Source organism: Triturus cristatus, chromosome 1_2 (genome assembly GCF_964204655.1).
Source record: "Triturus cristatus chromosome 1_2, aTriCri1.1, whole genome shotgun sequence".
Lineage (NCBI taxonomy): Eukaryota > Metazoa > Chordata > Amphibia > Caudata > Salamandridae > Triturus > Triturus cristatus.
The window spans coordinates 84,594,677-84,611,322 of record NC_140580.1 but is presented as its reverse complement, the minus strand read 5'-3'; the positions used below and the strand labels follow the sequence as shown (position 1 = coordinate 84,611,322).

At 43.7% G+C, this 16,646-nt stretch overlaps 1 protein-coding gene across 10 annotated transcripts in view; it reads left to right on the top strand.

Annotated features, from left to right (window-relative positions):
• The window catches only part of LOC146866846 (scavenger receptor cysteine-rich domain-containing protein DMBT1-like), a 1,139,300-nt gene that overhangs the window by 809,716 nt on the left and 312,938 nt on the right, over positions 1 to 16,646 (top strand). For 9 of the 10 annotated variants that reach the window (XM_085602006.1, XM_085601995.1, XM_085601984.1 and 6 more), the window contains one exon: positions 10,453 to 10,606. In XM_085602006.1, the coding sequence (XP_085458132.1) occupies positions 10,453 to 10,606 (154 nt within the window). The remainder of the gene's footprint in view (positions 1 to 10,452; positions 10,607 to 16,646) is intronic. The other variant, XM_085601975.1, reaches the window with a different exon arrangement.

Here is a 16,646-nt window from a genome sequence, read left to right as displayed (position 1 = left end):
TCGGTGTCAGCTTGAAGCTGAACCCATATGCAGGTCTCCTTTGTATAAAGAATCAATAGAAACTGGACTGTAGGAGCAGTTAAGCATTTGCCTCCGGCAGTCTTCTCTGAATGGTGATCAACATTTGTTGCATATTATGCCATTTTGTCCATGCAGTATGAGATCTGGAAAATGTAGTCAGCACCTTATGGAACCACATGAAAAGCCCTTTTTTATCTGGCCAATGAAGGTTTGGATGACTAGAGAATGGATTTTAAAGTGCGACTTGGACTCTCTCGACACCGTGACTTTATCCATGGACCCACTTGTCATCCTGTGCTCCCAAGTTTGGTTGTGTTTCACTTGTTTCTCTGGAGATGTCCAGGAAACAGCCATGGGCTTACACTTTGTGGCACATACTTTAAGATTAGCAGAGTTATAGCTCACTTGATATCCCCAGGCTCCCCAGCAGATGAGGCGATTTAAATGCTATTACAGTTCAATGCAGTACTGGCAGAGACAACCTTCTCAACCAGTACTCCGTTCGGGATAGGGGTAGATCAAAGGGATGCATCACCAGTAACAGTAGCTGATCCAGTTCTCAAACTCACTGCCTGTGCACCAACATGTTCAGTTAGTCGGGGGAGGGTGTCCGGTATTTCCACCAATTAGAACACAACCATGAAGGTTTGGTGGGTCATCCAGCTACTCCTACAGGCTACTCCTTGCTCTTCCTGTCCCTCTCTCTGAACCAACTTCGTTCCTTCAAGTCATGCTTTATAGCAATACCTCAATTCTGGAGGTGGCAGTTCTTACTCTGCTGAACAAAAGGGTCAGAGAGGTGGTGCCTTCAGCAGAAATATTCTACTCCGTTAAATTTTGGTGCCAAAGATGGATTGATGTCCATGATCTCATCCGTGAAAATATTCTGCTGTACCTGATCAGGGGGCTGGCCCTGAGCCAGCTCCAACTGACACTCAATGTTCTGGATTGGCTGACATCTCTTAACCTCTAGGATTCCTGTTTCTTCTGTTGAGTTTCTCCTGCTGACCCAGAGACATTAACAGAGGTTCCCAGTGTGAAGGTAGCACTATTAGTTCATGGTTCTTCCTCTTAGATGACTGCACCACATGTCTCAGCAAAAGTGCTGGCAGTTTTGACGTCTTCACTGTGATGGTAAGAATCCATGTATTTCCATTTTTTAGATAACTGACTTGTAAAGGTGATCATACAGCATCTTCAGCATAAGATGACTATCGTCCAGAGCTTGGGATTTCATGTAAATGCCCAAAATTCCCACCTCACTTTCACGCAGTCGGTAAGCTTCATAGGCGTGGTGCTGGACCCAAAATAAATAAAGGCTTCTCCTCCTCCTAAAAGGACTGCAGATACTCAGGGAGGACTCAAAAGGTTTCAAGTGAGGTACAGATCCCAGTTATGAACATATTATATCTCCTTGGTCTCATGGACTTGTGCATTCTGTTGATACCTCGTACCAGATGGAGGATGAGGGCCCTTCAGTGGTACCTGGGAGCACAACAACTGAAAAATCAAGGGAGCCTGTTTCTCAAGTGCAGATCTTCCAGTCATTTCATCCAGATGTGCGGTGGTGGATGGACCTCTCCAGTCTTTTGGTGTGTTGTCCCATCAGTCTGTTGTAGGCCAGGTTACCATGGGGAAATGCCTCCCTATTAATTTGGGGTGCCATTTGGGTGACCTGATGTCCTGATCCCTTAAGTCCATGTGCTGGAGCTCTGGGCATTGCTTCTTGGAAAAAAGGTGTTTCTCCATACCATCTTGGGGAGAACCATTCAGACTTTGTCAGACAACATTACTACAAACCATTACGGTGACAGACAGGGTAGTGAGGGGTTATGGTTGTGTGTTGGGAGGTATCTTGCCTTTGTCAGTGCTCACACCAATGGGAAATTGTTAGAAATGGGATTTCTGGTTGGCTAGGGCTTGAGCCTAAGCCAGACAGAAACCACCACTCTAGTCAGGGCAAGGGAGTTACACGCTGAAGATAACCCCGGCTCACCCCCTTGGTAGCTTGGCACGAGCAGTCAGGCTTATCCCAGAGGCAATGTTTAAAGCGTTTGCTCAACACACACACAACAGCAACACACTAGGCACACCACAAAAGGAACTCCACACAAGGTTATATATATAAATAGCCTTTGTATTAACAAAACACATTAGAATAGTGATCAGACAATATACACTGTGCCAACTGGCACTAGGCAATATTTACAGGGGATTACTTTCAAATGACAGGGCCAATTGGGCCACTGCAAAAACATCGGCAAGCACAAATAGTAAATGTAAAACACAACCAGTAATTACTGGCAAAACACTGTACTCAGCATTATATTCTACAAAATAAATCATATTATGCAATCAGTATCACATCAGCCGTAAAATACATTATGCGCCAACCTCATAAGCCTAAACATAGTAGATCATAATATCCTCACCAGCTTAAACACAGTATGCAATAACCTCACAAGCATAAATCACATTAGGCAATAACCTCTGATTATGGATAACCTCCTAAACATAAACACAGTATGCAAATAACCTCATAATCATAAATCTCACTAGAGGCATAAATCAGGGTGCATAAATCACATTTCCTGGGCACCACATACATCACATTAGCATATTGGAACATAAATCACATTAGGGCTTGGCGCCCTACCAACCTACTGACCCTCTGGCCAACTGGCCTTCTCAGAGGGCTCAAATGCCCTATGTCCATAATGTCAGGGTGTGCTGCCAATGCAGCAGAGTCCACAAGTGCGCTATTGCGCTGGCCTAAACGTTGCAGCTGCCACTAATTGCTGTGCAGCTGTGAAACCAAATGTGGGCATAGGTACTCACTGTGCCCTCTGGGTGGGACCCCACTGGGACTCTGTAAAACAAATGTGGCCCACGTTGCAGTTGCCAGCTATGGCAGCGCAACTGAGGAATAAACAAAGAGGCCTGCACCACTGTGCTTCTCGTGTCCCACTCAGGGTCTTCCAAAATGCTGCCAAACGATGCAGCTGCCTGCAGTGGTGTGGCGCAGCTGTGAATAAAGTAAAGGGGCCCTGGCATGACCGTGCCCTCGGGGCCCCCACAGGGGCTCTCTAAATCAAATTTGCCCCAAAGGAAATCTGTCTGGCTCCAGGCACCGGAAATGTGCCTCAAAAAGGAGCCAACCCTGCATGAACTAGAGCCCCCACTCACCGGGCTCTGCAGGCTCCTCTGGTGCTGCTCGGGGAAACTCTGCTCTTCACCCGGTCCCTCTCCTGGGACATGGGTCTTCAAGGTGGAGCCCGCAAGGATCCAGACAGCTCAGCAAAACACGGGGCTCTCTCTTCAGTACGAGAACCCCGCTGACCAGCGCCAGCAACTCTCCTGCCCGTGGGGCTTCCCTCAGCTCACAGGAGCCCCGCCTGACCGCAGGCTTCCACTCAGCCGTGCCACCATTGGCGACCTCGGCAGCCTCTTCCGGTTCTGGGCCCCACCCAGAGTCAGGCAAGGCCTCCTGGCTTCTGGGTCGGGCCGGCGGCTCAGTTTCTCGGCCGCAATGTGGGGTGGGCACCCGCTCGAGGAATAAAAAACATAAAGTGGGCACCCGCTGCCAAGGCACCATAATGCGGGGTGGGCACCAGTTATTTTTAAATATACATAAAGCGGGCTGGGCCCCCGCTCGGTATGCGAAGCATGCGGGGTGGGCACCCGCTCCACGAGTCATCGCGGGGGAATCCCTATGACTGGGATTCCCTCTAAAATGACGGGCATCTCAGCACTGCGCAGCCCACTCTCTCCTCTTTCTTGGGGCAAATTACGCTCACGAGGCGCTAGAGGTCCAAAAAGTCCTTAGAGGTCCATGGGGCATAGCTGGGCCCAGGGAGGCCAGCACACAGGGCTCTCCAGTAGGAAGGAAAGCCCCTGTGGTGGCTCCTCCTGTGCCTCCAGCAGCAGCAAGCCTCCAGCAAGTCCAGAAACAGCACAAAATTCATGGGGTCACAGCCCCTATATTTATACTACTATTCTCCTTTGTCTGCAGTCCAGGGCTTAGGGGAACCAGCAAAAACTGGTTCAGGGGGGAATTGGAGCACTCTGTTTACCAGGCTCCTCTTCCCCTTTGTCAGGTGGGGGCTCAGTGATCAGACACACTGCAGGGGCTGAGCAAGCATTGTACAGGCTAGGCACAGACCTATTCAGGGTCAGGGGATTACTTCTCCCACTACCCCCAATGCAGATGTCCCATTCAGCCTAGTGCTGACTCACCCTACCCCTCCTGGAGCCACACACACCTCCCAGCCCCTGTCACTCAAAAGCCAGACATGCAATTCACATCAGGCAGGCAGACATATAGCACACAGAAATGCCAACTTCTAAAAGTGGCATTTCTAAAATAGTTATAATAGATCTGCGCACACCATTGCGCAGCATTTAATATGACAATTCGAAATTGCTAAACTTGACCACGCTGCTCCTCTCATATCAGGAATTACCAATGAAACACTTATCAGGGAATCCCCAATGTCTTTCTATGAGAGGGCAGTCTCACAGTAGTGAGAAACCAAAATGGCTGTTTGTCACTACCAGGACATGTCACACACTTAAGGTACATGTCCTATCTTTTACCTACAATGCACCCTGCCCATAGGGCTAGCTAGGGCCTACCTTAGGAGTGACTGACATGTGGGAAAAGGGGAGTCACAAACATGGCACACACTTTAGGTGCCACGCCACTGCGGCAGTACACTGTGCGCACAAGCCCTGCCACGGCAGAGGCCTGAGATAGGTTTGAAAGGCTACTTTGGTGGGTGGCTCAATCAGCGCTGCAAGCCCACCAGTAGCATTTAATTGACCAGCCCTGGGTATATGAGATACCACTTTACAAGGGACTGACAGCTAAATTAAAAGGCCAAACAGGTGTAGACCAATCTTACCATATGTAACACAGAGAGCGCAGGCACTTTACACTATACAGCAGTGCTAAAGTGCCCAGAGGCCTAAAACCTCCAACATAATGTCAGAGAAAAGGCTAGGAGAAAGGCAAAAAGTTTAGGAATGACCCTGCAAAAAGGGCCAAGTCCAACAGAAATGTTTCCAGCATCTCTCCTTGCAAGTTTTCTCTGCATGCGAATAAATGCACTCACTGCCCTCTCATTGGAGGGCGGCCCGGATCGAAACTACAGGTTGAAGTGACAGAGATGAACCTCTCCATTATGATGTGTCCATACCTGGATTACTTATCTTGAATTTGTGCCTTACACCCCCCTCTAAATGGTTCCATAGGAGATGGTTCAGCATGTCTCAAGCAGCCGCCTGCATTTCCACTGATTCTGCTTTTGTAGAATGTCCTGCAGAAGGTGCAGAGTGGATCAAATATAACTTGGTCTGATCATTTCAGATATGGCCCAATGAATATGGTATGCTAATCTGTTGGCAGTCCACACTCCGCTTCCTCTTTCTGTCCTGAACAGAGTGGACCTGCTTTAGCAACAGGATGGTCGGATCTTTCATAAACATTCCTTGATGCTGCTACTGTGCATGTGGAGATTGAGCAGCCATTATGCCTTCTTGTTGAAGCTGCAGACATCATCATGGCTGTTAGGAAACCACTTTTGAAATTCATATATGCAGGTTTCTGTAACAGATTTGTTCAGTGGTACAAATCAAAAGGGCTGAATCCTTTCCAAGCCCACCTTTCTGACATCCTGCATTTTGTTCTGCTCCTTTGAACCAGGATCTGACAGTAGTCACAGTTGAAGACTCATAGTCTCCTCTGGCTACATCATGTGTTTTCCTGACAAAGGATCCTTGTGTTAATGGCCTCAAGTGGCATGTTTTGTAGAAGGTCTACTTGATTCCTCCCACTCAATTCATGCATTGCTCAATGGGATTTGACTCTTGAGTTGATTTGTATTATAGCATCCCCAATCGATCCAATGCACATTTATCTGGTTCAACTTATTCTGAATACTATACTATTGGTAGCAATAACTCTAGCTGTAGGGTTAGAGAACGTCAGGCTTTTAGATTTCATCCACCTTTCATAGATTATTATGCACAGAAGCTGGCTCTTCATACGTAGTCATCCCTCCTACCCAAGGTGGTATCTGCCTTTCATGCGGGCCAGTCCATTATACTTCCATCCTTCTTTCCTCTTTCTCATCCTACCAAACAAGAGCAGTGGCTGCATAGACTGATTCCAGACATACTGGGCCCTATTCTATCCCTCGCTTTTGAAAGGACATAACAGTTGGCCAGCTCATTGTGGTCTTGACTGTAGATAAAAAGGGCAAGACAGTGACCAAACACACAATTTCTCGTTTTGTTTCAAGTCCTGCTTTGTGGCCAGTCCACAAGTGGTGTGGCTGCTTCAAGCCCTTCAACAGATGATATTTTATGGCTTACATCTCCTGGTTGGACAAGAGGTTATCTTCACAGAATTGTGAAAAACAATTTTCCCTCACAGTCAAAGCATACAGTGAAGGATATTTTTCATGGCTTCCTTGCACTACTCAATCCTGCCTTGCAGGGAGGTATTGATTTAGAATTCATTAATAAGGTAAGAAAGCTGCATGAAGATGTATCCATCAGAAAAAGGTACTTACTTTTGGTAATGTTAATTCTGCTGTATACATATTGTTCATGTATATTTCTCACCATCCTCACTCCTGCGCTGAGTTAGTTACTTGAATTAGAAGCCCCATAGGTATGAAAACAGTTAATGTGCTGTATTTGTTATTCTAATTGATGCTCTCTCTGTTCTTCTCTGGATGCCTCCATGGGGTGTGGCTAAAGTTCAAGGAACGGATGCCAGCACACCATTTGCTGCCTAATATACTCCAATGTCGTCACATCCGGCAGGCAGACTTGCAGCTGCAACCACATAGAGTTGCCTGGTGACACTGGATAGATATTGCAGGGGAAAGTTTTCGGACCAGTCTGCCGCCAGGTCGAATATTCAGGAAGGTTATGTATCCACCAGAAATGCCGATACCTTGGTAAATAATGAGGGAGATTTGGCAGAAATCGGGGGTATTTGTCAGATAACGTCTAATTCCTCTCAGTTCTAGCGCCGACATGGCTGAGTAACAAAAGTGAATCCTCTATTGTTTCTCCAGCGGCACTAATCCGAATACCGCAGTTGCCTCTACTTAGGAAGAAAGTGGTTGCTACTAGGAATGAACAAAGAAAATCTGTAAGTCTCTAAAACTGTTCCTCGGAGCCTAGTTTCTCTGCTAGATTATTATTATTATTATTTTTAGGTAGAGCAATAATCATTTAAGATACATAACACAAGATGGAACTGTTAAGTTGTACAACTGACTTTTGAACAAAAAACACCTATTCTAATGCTGTATGCTGACTAAATGTAAGGCAATATCAATATTACAAGTTTTTTCGGGCTTGCAGTGTCACGCTGCGGTAAAATAAGTTCTCAACACTGTCAACTGTAGGTTTAACATGAAACAATGGAGGGCTTTCCTTAATGTTGGCAAAAATTGCTCAAGCGAGCGCTCGACTGAAAATAATTATTTTAAAAAATTTGAAAACGTTACCAGTGTATATAAAGTAGTTGTTTTAGCACACAAATCCACCTGTCAACCCAGCCGTGACATTAAAAATAATGTCTTGTGTCATCATTTGGGCTGCAGAGGCAGTTTACTTCAGACAGACATGGATGACAACCATCGCTGCCAATGCAAGCCAACCATTTGTACGGCCTACACAAATTAGGGCCTGAAGTAGGTTTAGACTCCTAACTAAGGTAATAAAAAAATACACACAATTGATAAAAAAGAATGCCTGGTGTGCCACCGGACATTTGGAATCCTCATAGCCACATTACCAAGAGGAATAGCATGAACGGATCTATTTAGGGCCAATGACTAGCTGAGCAGATTGGTCTACCCTGGTGGGCTACCAGTCTGTTCAATCATGTGTGGAACAGTGCCGCTGCACCCTGAGTTTCGTGGTGTAGAGACACTATACCCGATTTTATCAGATAGATGATCTGGCTAGTGAAACCTCCTAAAATTTGGGCCGTAAGAACAACCTCGCATTGGTGTTGGCTTCCACCTCCTCTCCCCTGGCTCTTGTGATTTTCCACCAAGACTCGCCTCACAAGTTGTGTCTTATGGGCTACGTATTTGTGAAGATGGGTTTGTCCGAATGTCAATTTGCCTGCTTAAAACCAATAAATAAAGTTATTTTTAAAAAAAAGTTGCGTCTTAAATGCAATAGGGCTCGTAAAAGAATTTGTGGACCCCATGGAGATTGTGAAAGTTGTGGAAATACTGAAATTACAGATACCCCGGTAAGAGACACTCCATGGGTGGGGAAATACTTGCTCATTTTATTGGTCTTTTACAATAAGACTTGACACCCCCTAGATTCTAGGTCATTGCAGATACTGTTTCCTGTCCTGGGCTTCAATGTTGCAACCAAATGCATTCTGTAGTAGTCTTAGTGTGTTTCCATTGAGGTAATAAACCTAATATCAATGATTTGTGGGTTTAAAGCCATGGACAAGAGATAATGTCTGTGATCGTATGAGGTGAGGTGGTGATTCTGTGCTGCAGCAGTCAACTCATGATTCGAAATATAAAGCCCATGTATTGCGCCTTCCACAAAATTAAACTTAATGAGGTTCTAAGTGGGTGGGCCTCACCTAAGACAGTCCCTATGCTAATCTAAAGGGTCCTAACCTATCAGAACCCATAAACAGTTCTTTAGGAAAGAGTAATGGTTTGGAGAATAGAGTTAAAGTCTATAAAAAGTCTAACCCTTCCCCCTCCCCCATAAAGAATAGTTCTACAAACTCCGCTGCGTCTTTTAACAGTTGCCGGAACAACCATCTAAATCAAGTTAACGGGGAATAGTCACAGCTGTATCCATGACCATCAGTATAAGAGAAACAGTCACCTAAGAAAGTGTCAGGTAATGACAATCACCGTCGGCAGTAGCTCACAGCAAGCGGGCAGAGGAGAGGAAAGCACAGTCAAGTGCTCAGGGATGTGGCATTGCGGAAAAATGCATTGCCTCTCTAGCTAGGAGCACGTGCTACTATAAAACATAAGTATCAATGTTCCGGTGTGGGAAATCATCTCGAACCAATGGGGAAGAATCTACCGATGGGCGACTGCTTCTCCTCTCAATTCCCACAGTAAACGTACAAGTCGACATGGTGCTATCTAAATGTTGTTAAACGTTCGTACAACTGTTTCACTTGAGTTAGGTTCTCACAAGAAACTTAGCAGAGCCTATGCTATTCGCTATTCAGCATTTCCTTTGTGTGACAATGGACTTCTACAAGGAAGGATTTTTTTTTAATCTACAATGTCCTGGTTAGATCATGAGGTTCATGCTTTAGGCAAACCTCAATTATTCTAATATGCTGTCCTTCTATTCAGCATCATGTGGCAGATAAAATTATCTAAAATATGATCAAATCATGTGGTGTGAGGAAGGACAGAAATACATTTTACAGTGATGACAAGTTTTAGCAGCCCAACTGGCATAGATCTGCATTTCCTAAATGCACTAGCACACTTGGGCCTGAGGCCTACCTCATTGGTACTCTCTGTCACCTGACAGCATGTTTAATGTTTATGTGGATGAGTATTATATGTAAACCAAAGACACACAGGACCTCAGAGAGATCCTGATCCTGTGGTGATACATTTGAGAGGTCAGTGGAGGAAATCCAATCTGCATTTATGTAATGTTTTGTCTACTTTTAGATGCAGGTATTTATGAACTGTTATTTGCAGTATGAAATGCCATTATAATTAGATACATTATTGTTGCTAGATGTCTGAACCATTAATAATGCATGCATCATAATAATTGGTTTTTTTCAAGTGCACAAATATGATTGGCTCTTTACAAAAATCCACTACAAATACATAACGCCCGTCTGACAGAAGTAACAGCGACTGCAGCTCTGTTTGTAGTGGGCACAGCCCCTGTGGGTGAGCAGGGCAGAGACTGCATGATGTACAGTAATTCCAGCTGCTGCCCACAAGACCAACATGGTTACATTATACTCAGGCATCTTTATCAGTCTTGTAGAGCTGCGCTCACTACACCGTCTAGTGGGCAGCGCTCCAATCTCACTGCCCTCTTTCAACCTCGTCCAGGACAAGCAATGATTCCTCTCCCAACCCACCGTCATAGCTGATGCCAAACGGTCTGAGGATATTTGGCAAGGCCATGCAGTGATTGAGCCTCCACAGACATCCCTACAGCTTTCCAGGTACCCTAGACAACTGTCAAGTGGGCAATGCTACAATGCAGTGGTATCATATCTGATAATTTACTGGAATTGTAGGGTAGGCGGCAACAGGCCTACTCTTCGTGAATGTGTTTATTTCTCTCAAATGTATATGCAATCAGTAGTTCTATCTACACTGAGTGTGCATTTAATGAGACAGTCCACCTGTGTTTTTTCCTTCCTCCCAGCAGACAACTACTCATGTGGTGGTATACTGTCCCAGCCAATTGGATCATTTAGCAGCCCAAATTTTCCATCTCCGTATCCCAACAATGCCTATTGTGTCTGGAGGATCGAGGCTGACACCGGATTCTGCATCCAAGTTATCATCCCAAGTCTACGGTAAGCAAAGCCAAATCATGTACGTTGACCTCTTAGTTCAAATCATTTACACCTATGCCCATAGTCAAAGATAACCATTGCCACTGTCAAGAAAAGCGAACCTCATCTGTCTGAAATTGGCTCTCTCAACAGATGATCAGTTGGATTGTGTGAAAAGGTAGGTGGATGATTCTGATTTTAGTTCAGCTGCAGTGCTTTATCTGTTTTCTTGTGGTTTATGCTCGCCTTACCAAGCTCCTTCTCCAGAGATTCCACAAAGGGAAGATTAGCACAAACTTACACCTTCAAACTGTATCCATATGGCAACTTACAATCATAGGTAAGTGAGGAGAGCAGGCCTCCACATGCTCGGTCATATATTCAGATTTGATGTTGAAACCTTCAAAATAGTACCAGGGTACTATGTTGTTTTATCATGCATCACATCCACGCCAATAATTACCTCTAGATTCTTGTTTGCTTGTAGCTGTGATATCAGTTTAGCAAACAAAGTAGCTATTGTGGCGATAAATGCATTTTAAATTATTCCCTGAAGGGGTGGATGAAAGTGCAATTTTTGGAACTAGTTAAGAGGCAAGTGTTTTTCATTTCATTCCCTGAAGCGCCCGGAGGGAGGAGTATAATTTTTTGGGCAACCTTCTTCCCAGAAGTGACTGCAACGTAAAAAGCAGGGTGTTTGTCTGTGACATATGAGGCAATATATACTACAATTTAAAATCTCAGATGCACAAAGGTACTTCGGTGTGGTAAAGTTACGAGTGCGGAGTCTCTGCAATTGAGGCGGAATACCTTTGTGAATCGGGCTCACATTGTTCATTTTCTTTTCTCTATTTTCCGCATGCTATTGGTGTCCCCAATGAGTTTTTAGCAAGTGGTGTGAGCAGTCATATTTGTTAAAGGATATTGATGTCTTCGTGGGTGCTGGGTTCTCCTCAAATAACTTTGGGGAGATGTGATGTCCAGTGATGTATACAGAATTAGGCAGCAGCCTTGTTGAAAACTGGATCAGATTTAGAGACTACTTTACAAGAATGTGGTGGGTGGAGATGGGCATGCCTGGGGCTGCAATTTACCCCCACAGGGTTATTGTCAGTTTGCTGAAAATGATGCACCTCAAATCAATATGTACCAATAAGTGTCAAAATAAATGGGACTAAGGAACAATTTTCAAAGGACTTGAGAATTCGACCCTGTGGATTTTATCCTGAGCTATGTCTTGTTTAAACTGCCATTATAATGAATATGTTCATGTAAGCACAACCATAGTGTGGTAGTTAGGTTACATGTATATTTTTATACACTGACATTATTGAAGTCATCATGGTAATGTGCTGTTTACATGCTATGGCATTATGGATGCAAGTGCTGTGGCAATAGGTGTTTCCTCATGGGCATATGCACTTATGTTTTACATGTAGAGGTCGCAAAAAAAAAGCTCCAAAGTAATTTTTCACTGTGACAAAGCTGGCCCTCCCACAGAAAAGCCCTGGGTTATCATATAACAGTTTATAATGCTTAACTTTAGTTTGGGAGTAGCTGGTAAACTGATAAAAGAACTAATTGTAATTGTAATTTAAAATCCCACGTAATGGTCAAGTCCTATTTTAGATTACTATTTTGAAAAAGACACTTTTAGAAAGTTGAAATTTTCCTGCATGAGCCAAACGTGCCTCTCTACTAATGTTGTGTGTTACCTGACTGTTAACGACTCCCCTCTGGTGAAATGTGTATTGTTCCCAGATAGGGCACAAAGGTGTTGGGTGCGAGGCAATATTTTTCTGCCTGACAAGATGGTTATCTGGACTGCGCCCAGGAACCTAATGATTTTTAAAAGAAGGCTACTCTGTCACCAGCATATGTAGCTCACTGTATTGACATGCTTGACAGACATGCACCTATCCCAGTGGGAGAGGAGCTGCCCCCAGAACTGGTTTTGAGTGTCCACAAGGGACGGTGTGTCCATTATCATGGCAATACCACTGGGTGAGCACAGTGAGCTCTACACAGGGGAGGAAATGTTGGTTTTAGGTAGAAGGAACTGTGGGATACTTTATAGCTAAATAAACAAGAATTTCTGCACCAGTGTGCGTGGTTACCCTTGGGAACATTTACCCGAGTCATTAGGGAATGGCTTGGAGTTTCCCCCAACCACAGGCTGGCACTGGGAACAAATGTGACCCCCTCAGTCCCCTCTTCAGAAGACCCCTGAATCTCTGGAAGACATAAGAAGGACTGCACCTTATCCAGGACCGACAAGTCGACTCAAAAGGTCAGTTGGCTGACCTCCTGTTAAGCTACAGAGACACAAACGCTACAAGAATTCCACTTTCCTGAAGAGCCCAGCTGATCAGTCCATTGTGGGCTTGCCCTAGGCCCTGCTGGTGGTTTCTCCTGGAGTGAGTACTGACCTCTAAATGGTGTCCCTAAGGTCCTGGGGCGCTTAGATAAGGGTGAGAGTGTACTCCTCCTGAATAACCTTAAAAGTATGGACATAGAATCTTTGTCAAGTAATTTTGCCTGGAGTACCAACAAAAGATGGTGCGGTTTTTATCAAGCCTGGGCAGTAAACTCCGTTCTGTCGGAGTTTTGGCACTCCGCACTGTGCTTGGATCACGAAGTTTGGCAAAAAAACACTCTGCCTACTGCCAGCGGAGCAGAGTTTACTGGTGCGTGCTAAATCGGGTGCATACAGAACATGTTGCTCACGTTTAAAGCCCCTTCTGTTGCTTTCTTGTTTTTTTAAAAACATTTTGTTATTGGCAGTGAAACCAAAAGTGAAACACTTACTGCCATTTAACATGCTCTTATTTGATTGTGCAAGGCTGGAGATCAACCTCACCTCCTCCCTGCAAGATCAGGGCTGGGAAGCGGATGTGCTGGCTCTGTGGTGGCAGCAATAGGGGAAGACTGGAAGAGCAACACCACTGCCATGCCGGGCTTCTGCACTGCACTCACCGAGCACAATGCAGGCTGCTGCTGCCCTCCTGGGGGCCGCACTGTTTTTTGTCTTGCCAGTCGCAGATGCAGTCTGTGCAAGGAAGGAAGTGAGTTAGTATTTTAAATGTTCTCCTGTTTTGCGCTAGTTGTCTTGCTCCCCTGTTACAAATGGGAGAAAGCTGAGTTGGGGCAGCAGCACAGCCGGTGCATCAGCCAGGCAGGGCTTGCCTCTCACTCTCTGGTGCCTGTTTGGGGGTGACTTTACCTGTCACGGCCAGATGGTCCCTTGTCTGCATTGTCCCCCCAGACCATGAACACCAATTTATTTTTCCTGAGTTTTATATAGCGCAAACTTGAACCAAAGGTTCCCCAGAATTGAGGTTGATGCCCTAACCGTTAGGTTACATCTTCTCCACCATGTTATTTGCAAATCGGGACGATGACATGCATGGTGCCCAGTATACTATTTTTCTGTGTTTGACTGTGAGTACGCATTTCATACACCAGTGGTATATGGAATAAGCAGCACACTAATGAAGTCTTGGGACTAGGTTGACTTGAGTTAGTTTACCAATGAATGGTGAATGTGTTAAATAAATTCATTGTATTTTAAGTGTGCAGTGTTCTCCAGTGGCAAATTTTATTAACAGGACTAAGCTTTCACATTCACCTTGCATTCACCGATCATAGCATTAGCACATATTTTTAGTATGCCAGCATGCAGAGCTCCGCTCAAGTCAGCGGAGTTTTTGGGCAACTCAGGGGAATTCCATGGAGTGAAACTCCAAACTCCGCCCATGCCTAGTTTTTTTGCTAAACCTCCCTCTCTAAGCGGAGCACGAAGTGCCAAATCTCTGTGAATTCCGCCTGAGGAGCGGAGTCTTCCTCCCAGGCCTACTGGTTACCTATTCCCATTTGGCAATTACAGTTTATTACATGTAAGAAGGCAACTCTAATGTTATCCAATGAGAAAGGTAGGCCTTACAGTTGTGAAAAATGAATGTAATAGTTTTTACTACCAGGACATGTAAAACTAAAAGGTACAAGTCTAACTTTTTAAATGCACTGTACCCTACCTTCTGGGCTGTCCAGGGCCTACCCTAGAGGTAACGTATATATATTAAAAAGGAAGGTTTGGGCCTGGAAGTTTTTTTCTTTTGATAAGAAAACTGTAATATTATTGTGCACTCAAAATTTTCCTATTATGTTCCATGTAAACAAAGTAAACTATGAAAGTGTCCTGCTTTAGATCAGAGCCTACCTATTTCCCGGAAAACTTTGAAAGAAACTAGACAACCATATGGCTACCTAGAACCAAAGTGCACAACAAAGAGAGCCTCTTAGGCTAATTTTAACACATCTTGCTTGCTTCAAGTTCAATGGATTTAAACAATAAAGTCAATGTACTAACAGATTTTAGTGTTTAACATCCTTAAAAGTTATTGTACATCAATCTTTTGTCACACAAATATTGCTTCAAATTTGTTGCTTTATAAATAAATGTTTTAAAAATATGGATCAATGATGTGTCAGCAACTTTATTGTGCATTTCGGCTGACAACACCCTTCTTCAAAGATAATTATAAGTAAGTAAGAAAATAAGAAAAACAGTAGTCTTTCACAATTGTGTTCTTTGATTCTCATTTAGACAAAAGATTCTACTTTACACTAATATTGAGCTCAAAACAAACTGCAAGACTATCCTGACCATGTCTCAGATACCGCCTTAGAACGTACCAACATGATTAACCGCGCAACACTATTACAACAGAAGTGCAAGGATAAACCATTGCGAGAGGTTGTGCTGGGAGGTGAAGCAGTGTGTTCCCATCCTTCTGTTTGAAAAGGCTCCCTTGAGCCATTGAGTTGACAAGCTTTTGGAGATGTGCCTGTGAGAGGTACTGAGACCTGAAAGGATTGTGGCAACTTGTTCAGCAACCCTAGATAATATTTGTTTTTTATCTCTAATGATGAAGGATAATATCCAGAATCACATGTATCTAGAGATTGACACTACTAACCTGCACCTACTTTGGTGAAACACTTCAGCAAAAACTCAAGTAAGCATTTAAAATGAACTGCATTTACCATAATGCTAAGGGGTGAACCTTGCTGGGAGGTGAATCAATGTGCTCCCATCCCCCTTACATTGCTAAAGGTTTTTTAACTAAATTTTCCACAAATTCAGAGGAGATTACATGCAGTTTCTGGAGATGCTGGGATTTTCTCCAAACAGAATCAGATTTTAAAGGGCTCTTTATTGAGAAACCACTTGTTGCACATTTGCACTCAAGAAATCTAAAAAAAATCCTTGTAGTTTGAATCGAGCTCAATATTCGATTTTTATTTAACATTTTGTCTTTAAGTTGGATAAAAGAACAGTTCATACAAAGAACAAAGCAAAACAAACGGTAAAAGAAATTTTGATCTGACATACATCGTGCAAAATCACCTCTAATCAAATCTCCAATAAAAAAAAGTGCAAAGTGCAAAGATTTGATTTTAGCAATTCATATTTAAAGATACCCCAATGAACCTTCTGAAAAAACAAGTGCATGAATTAGCTAAATCAAGCATGATCTTTTACTATGTCGGAAAATAAAAACATAGTGTACAAAAAAAACATGCTGACATTTAAAAAATATTATAGATCTTATAACTTGCATCTTAGAGCTTAATTGTCTTGTAAAGTAGACCCTTTTGTCTAGATGATAATCAAAGAACACAATTGTGAGAGAGTACTGTTTTGCTTATTTACTTCTAGTTAACCCTGACGAAGGTTGTTTTCACCCAAAATGCATTGGGTATCTACAATCAAGCTGCTGACACAGCATTGATCAACGCGTCGAAAAGTCATTGATCAAGTAAAGAATGTGAAGCAATATTTGTGTGACAGTCCAAACAAGGGATTGATGTACAGTAACTTTTAATGATTTTCTTAAACACTCAAATGTGTTAGTGTGTTGATTTTTTTGTATACATCCATTGAACTTGAAGTAAGAAGTGATAAAATTAGCCTACTAGCTCTCTTTGGTCTGCGCTTTAGCTCTAGGTAGCCATATGGTTGTCTAGATTCCATCAAAGTTTTAACTGAGACAGGCAG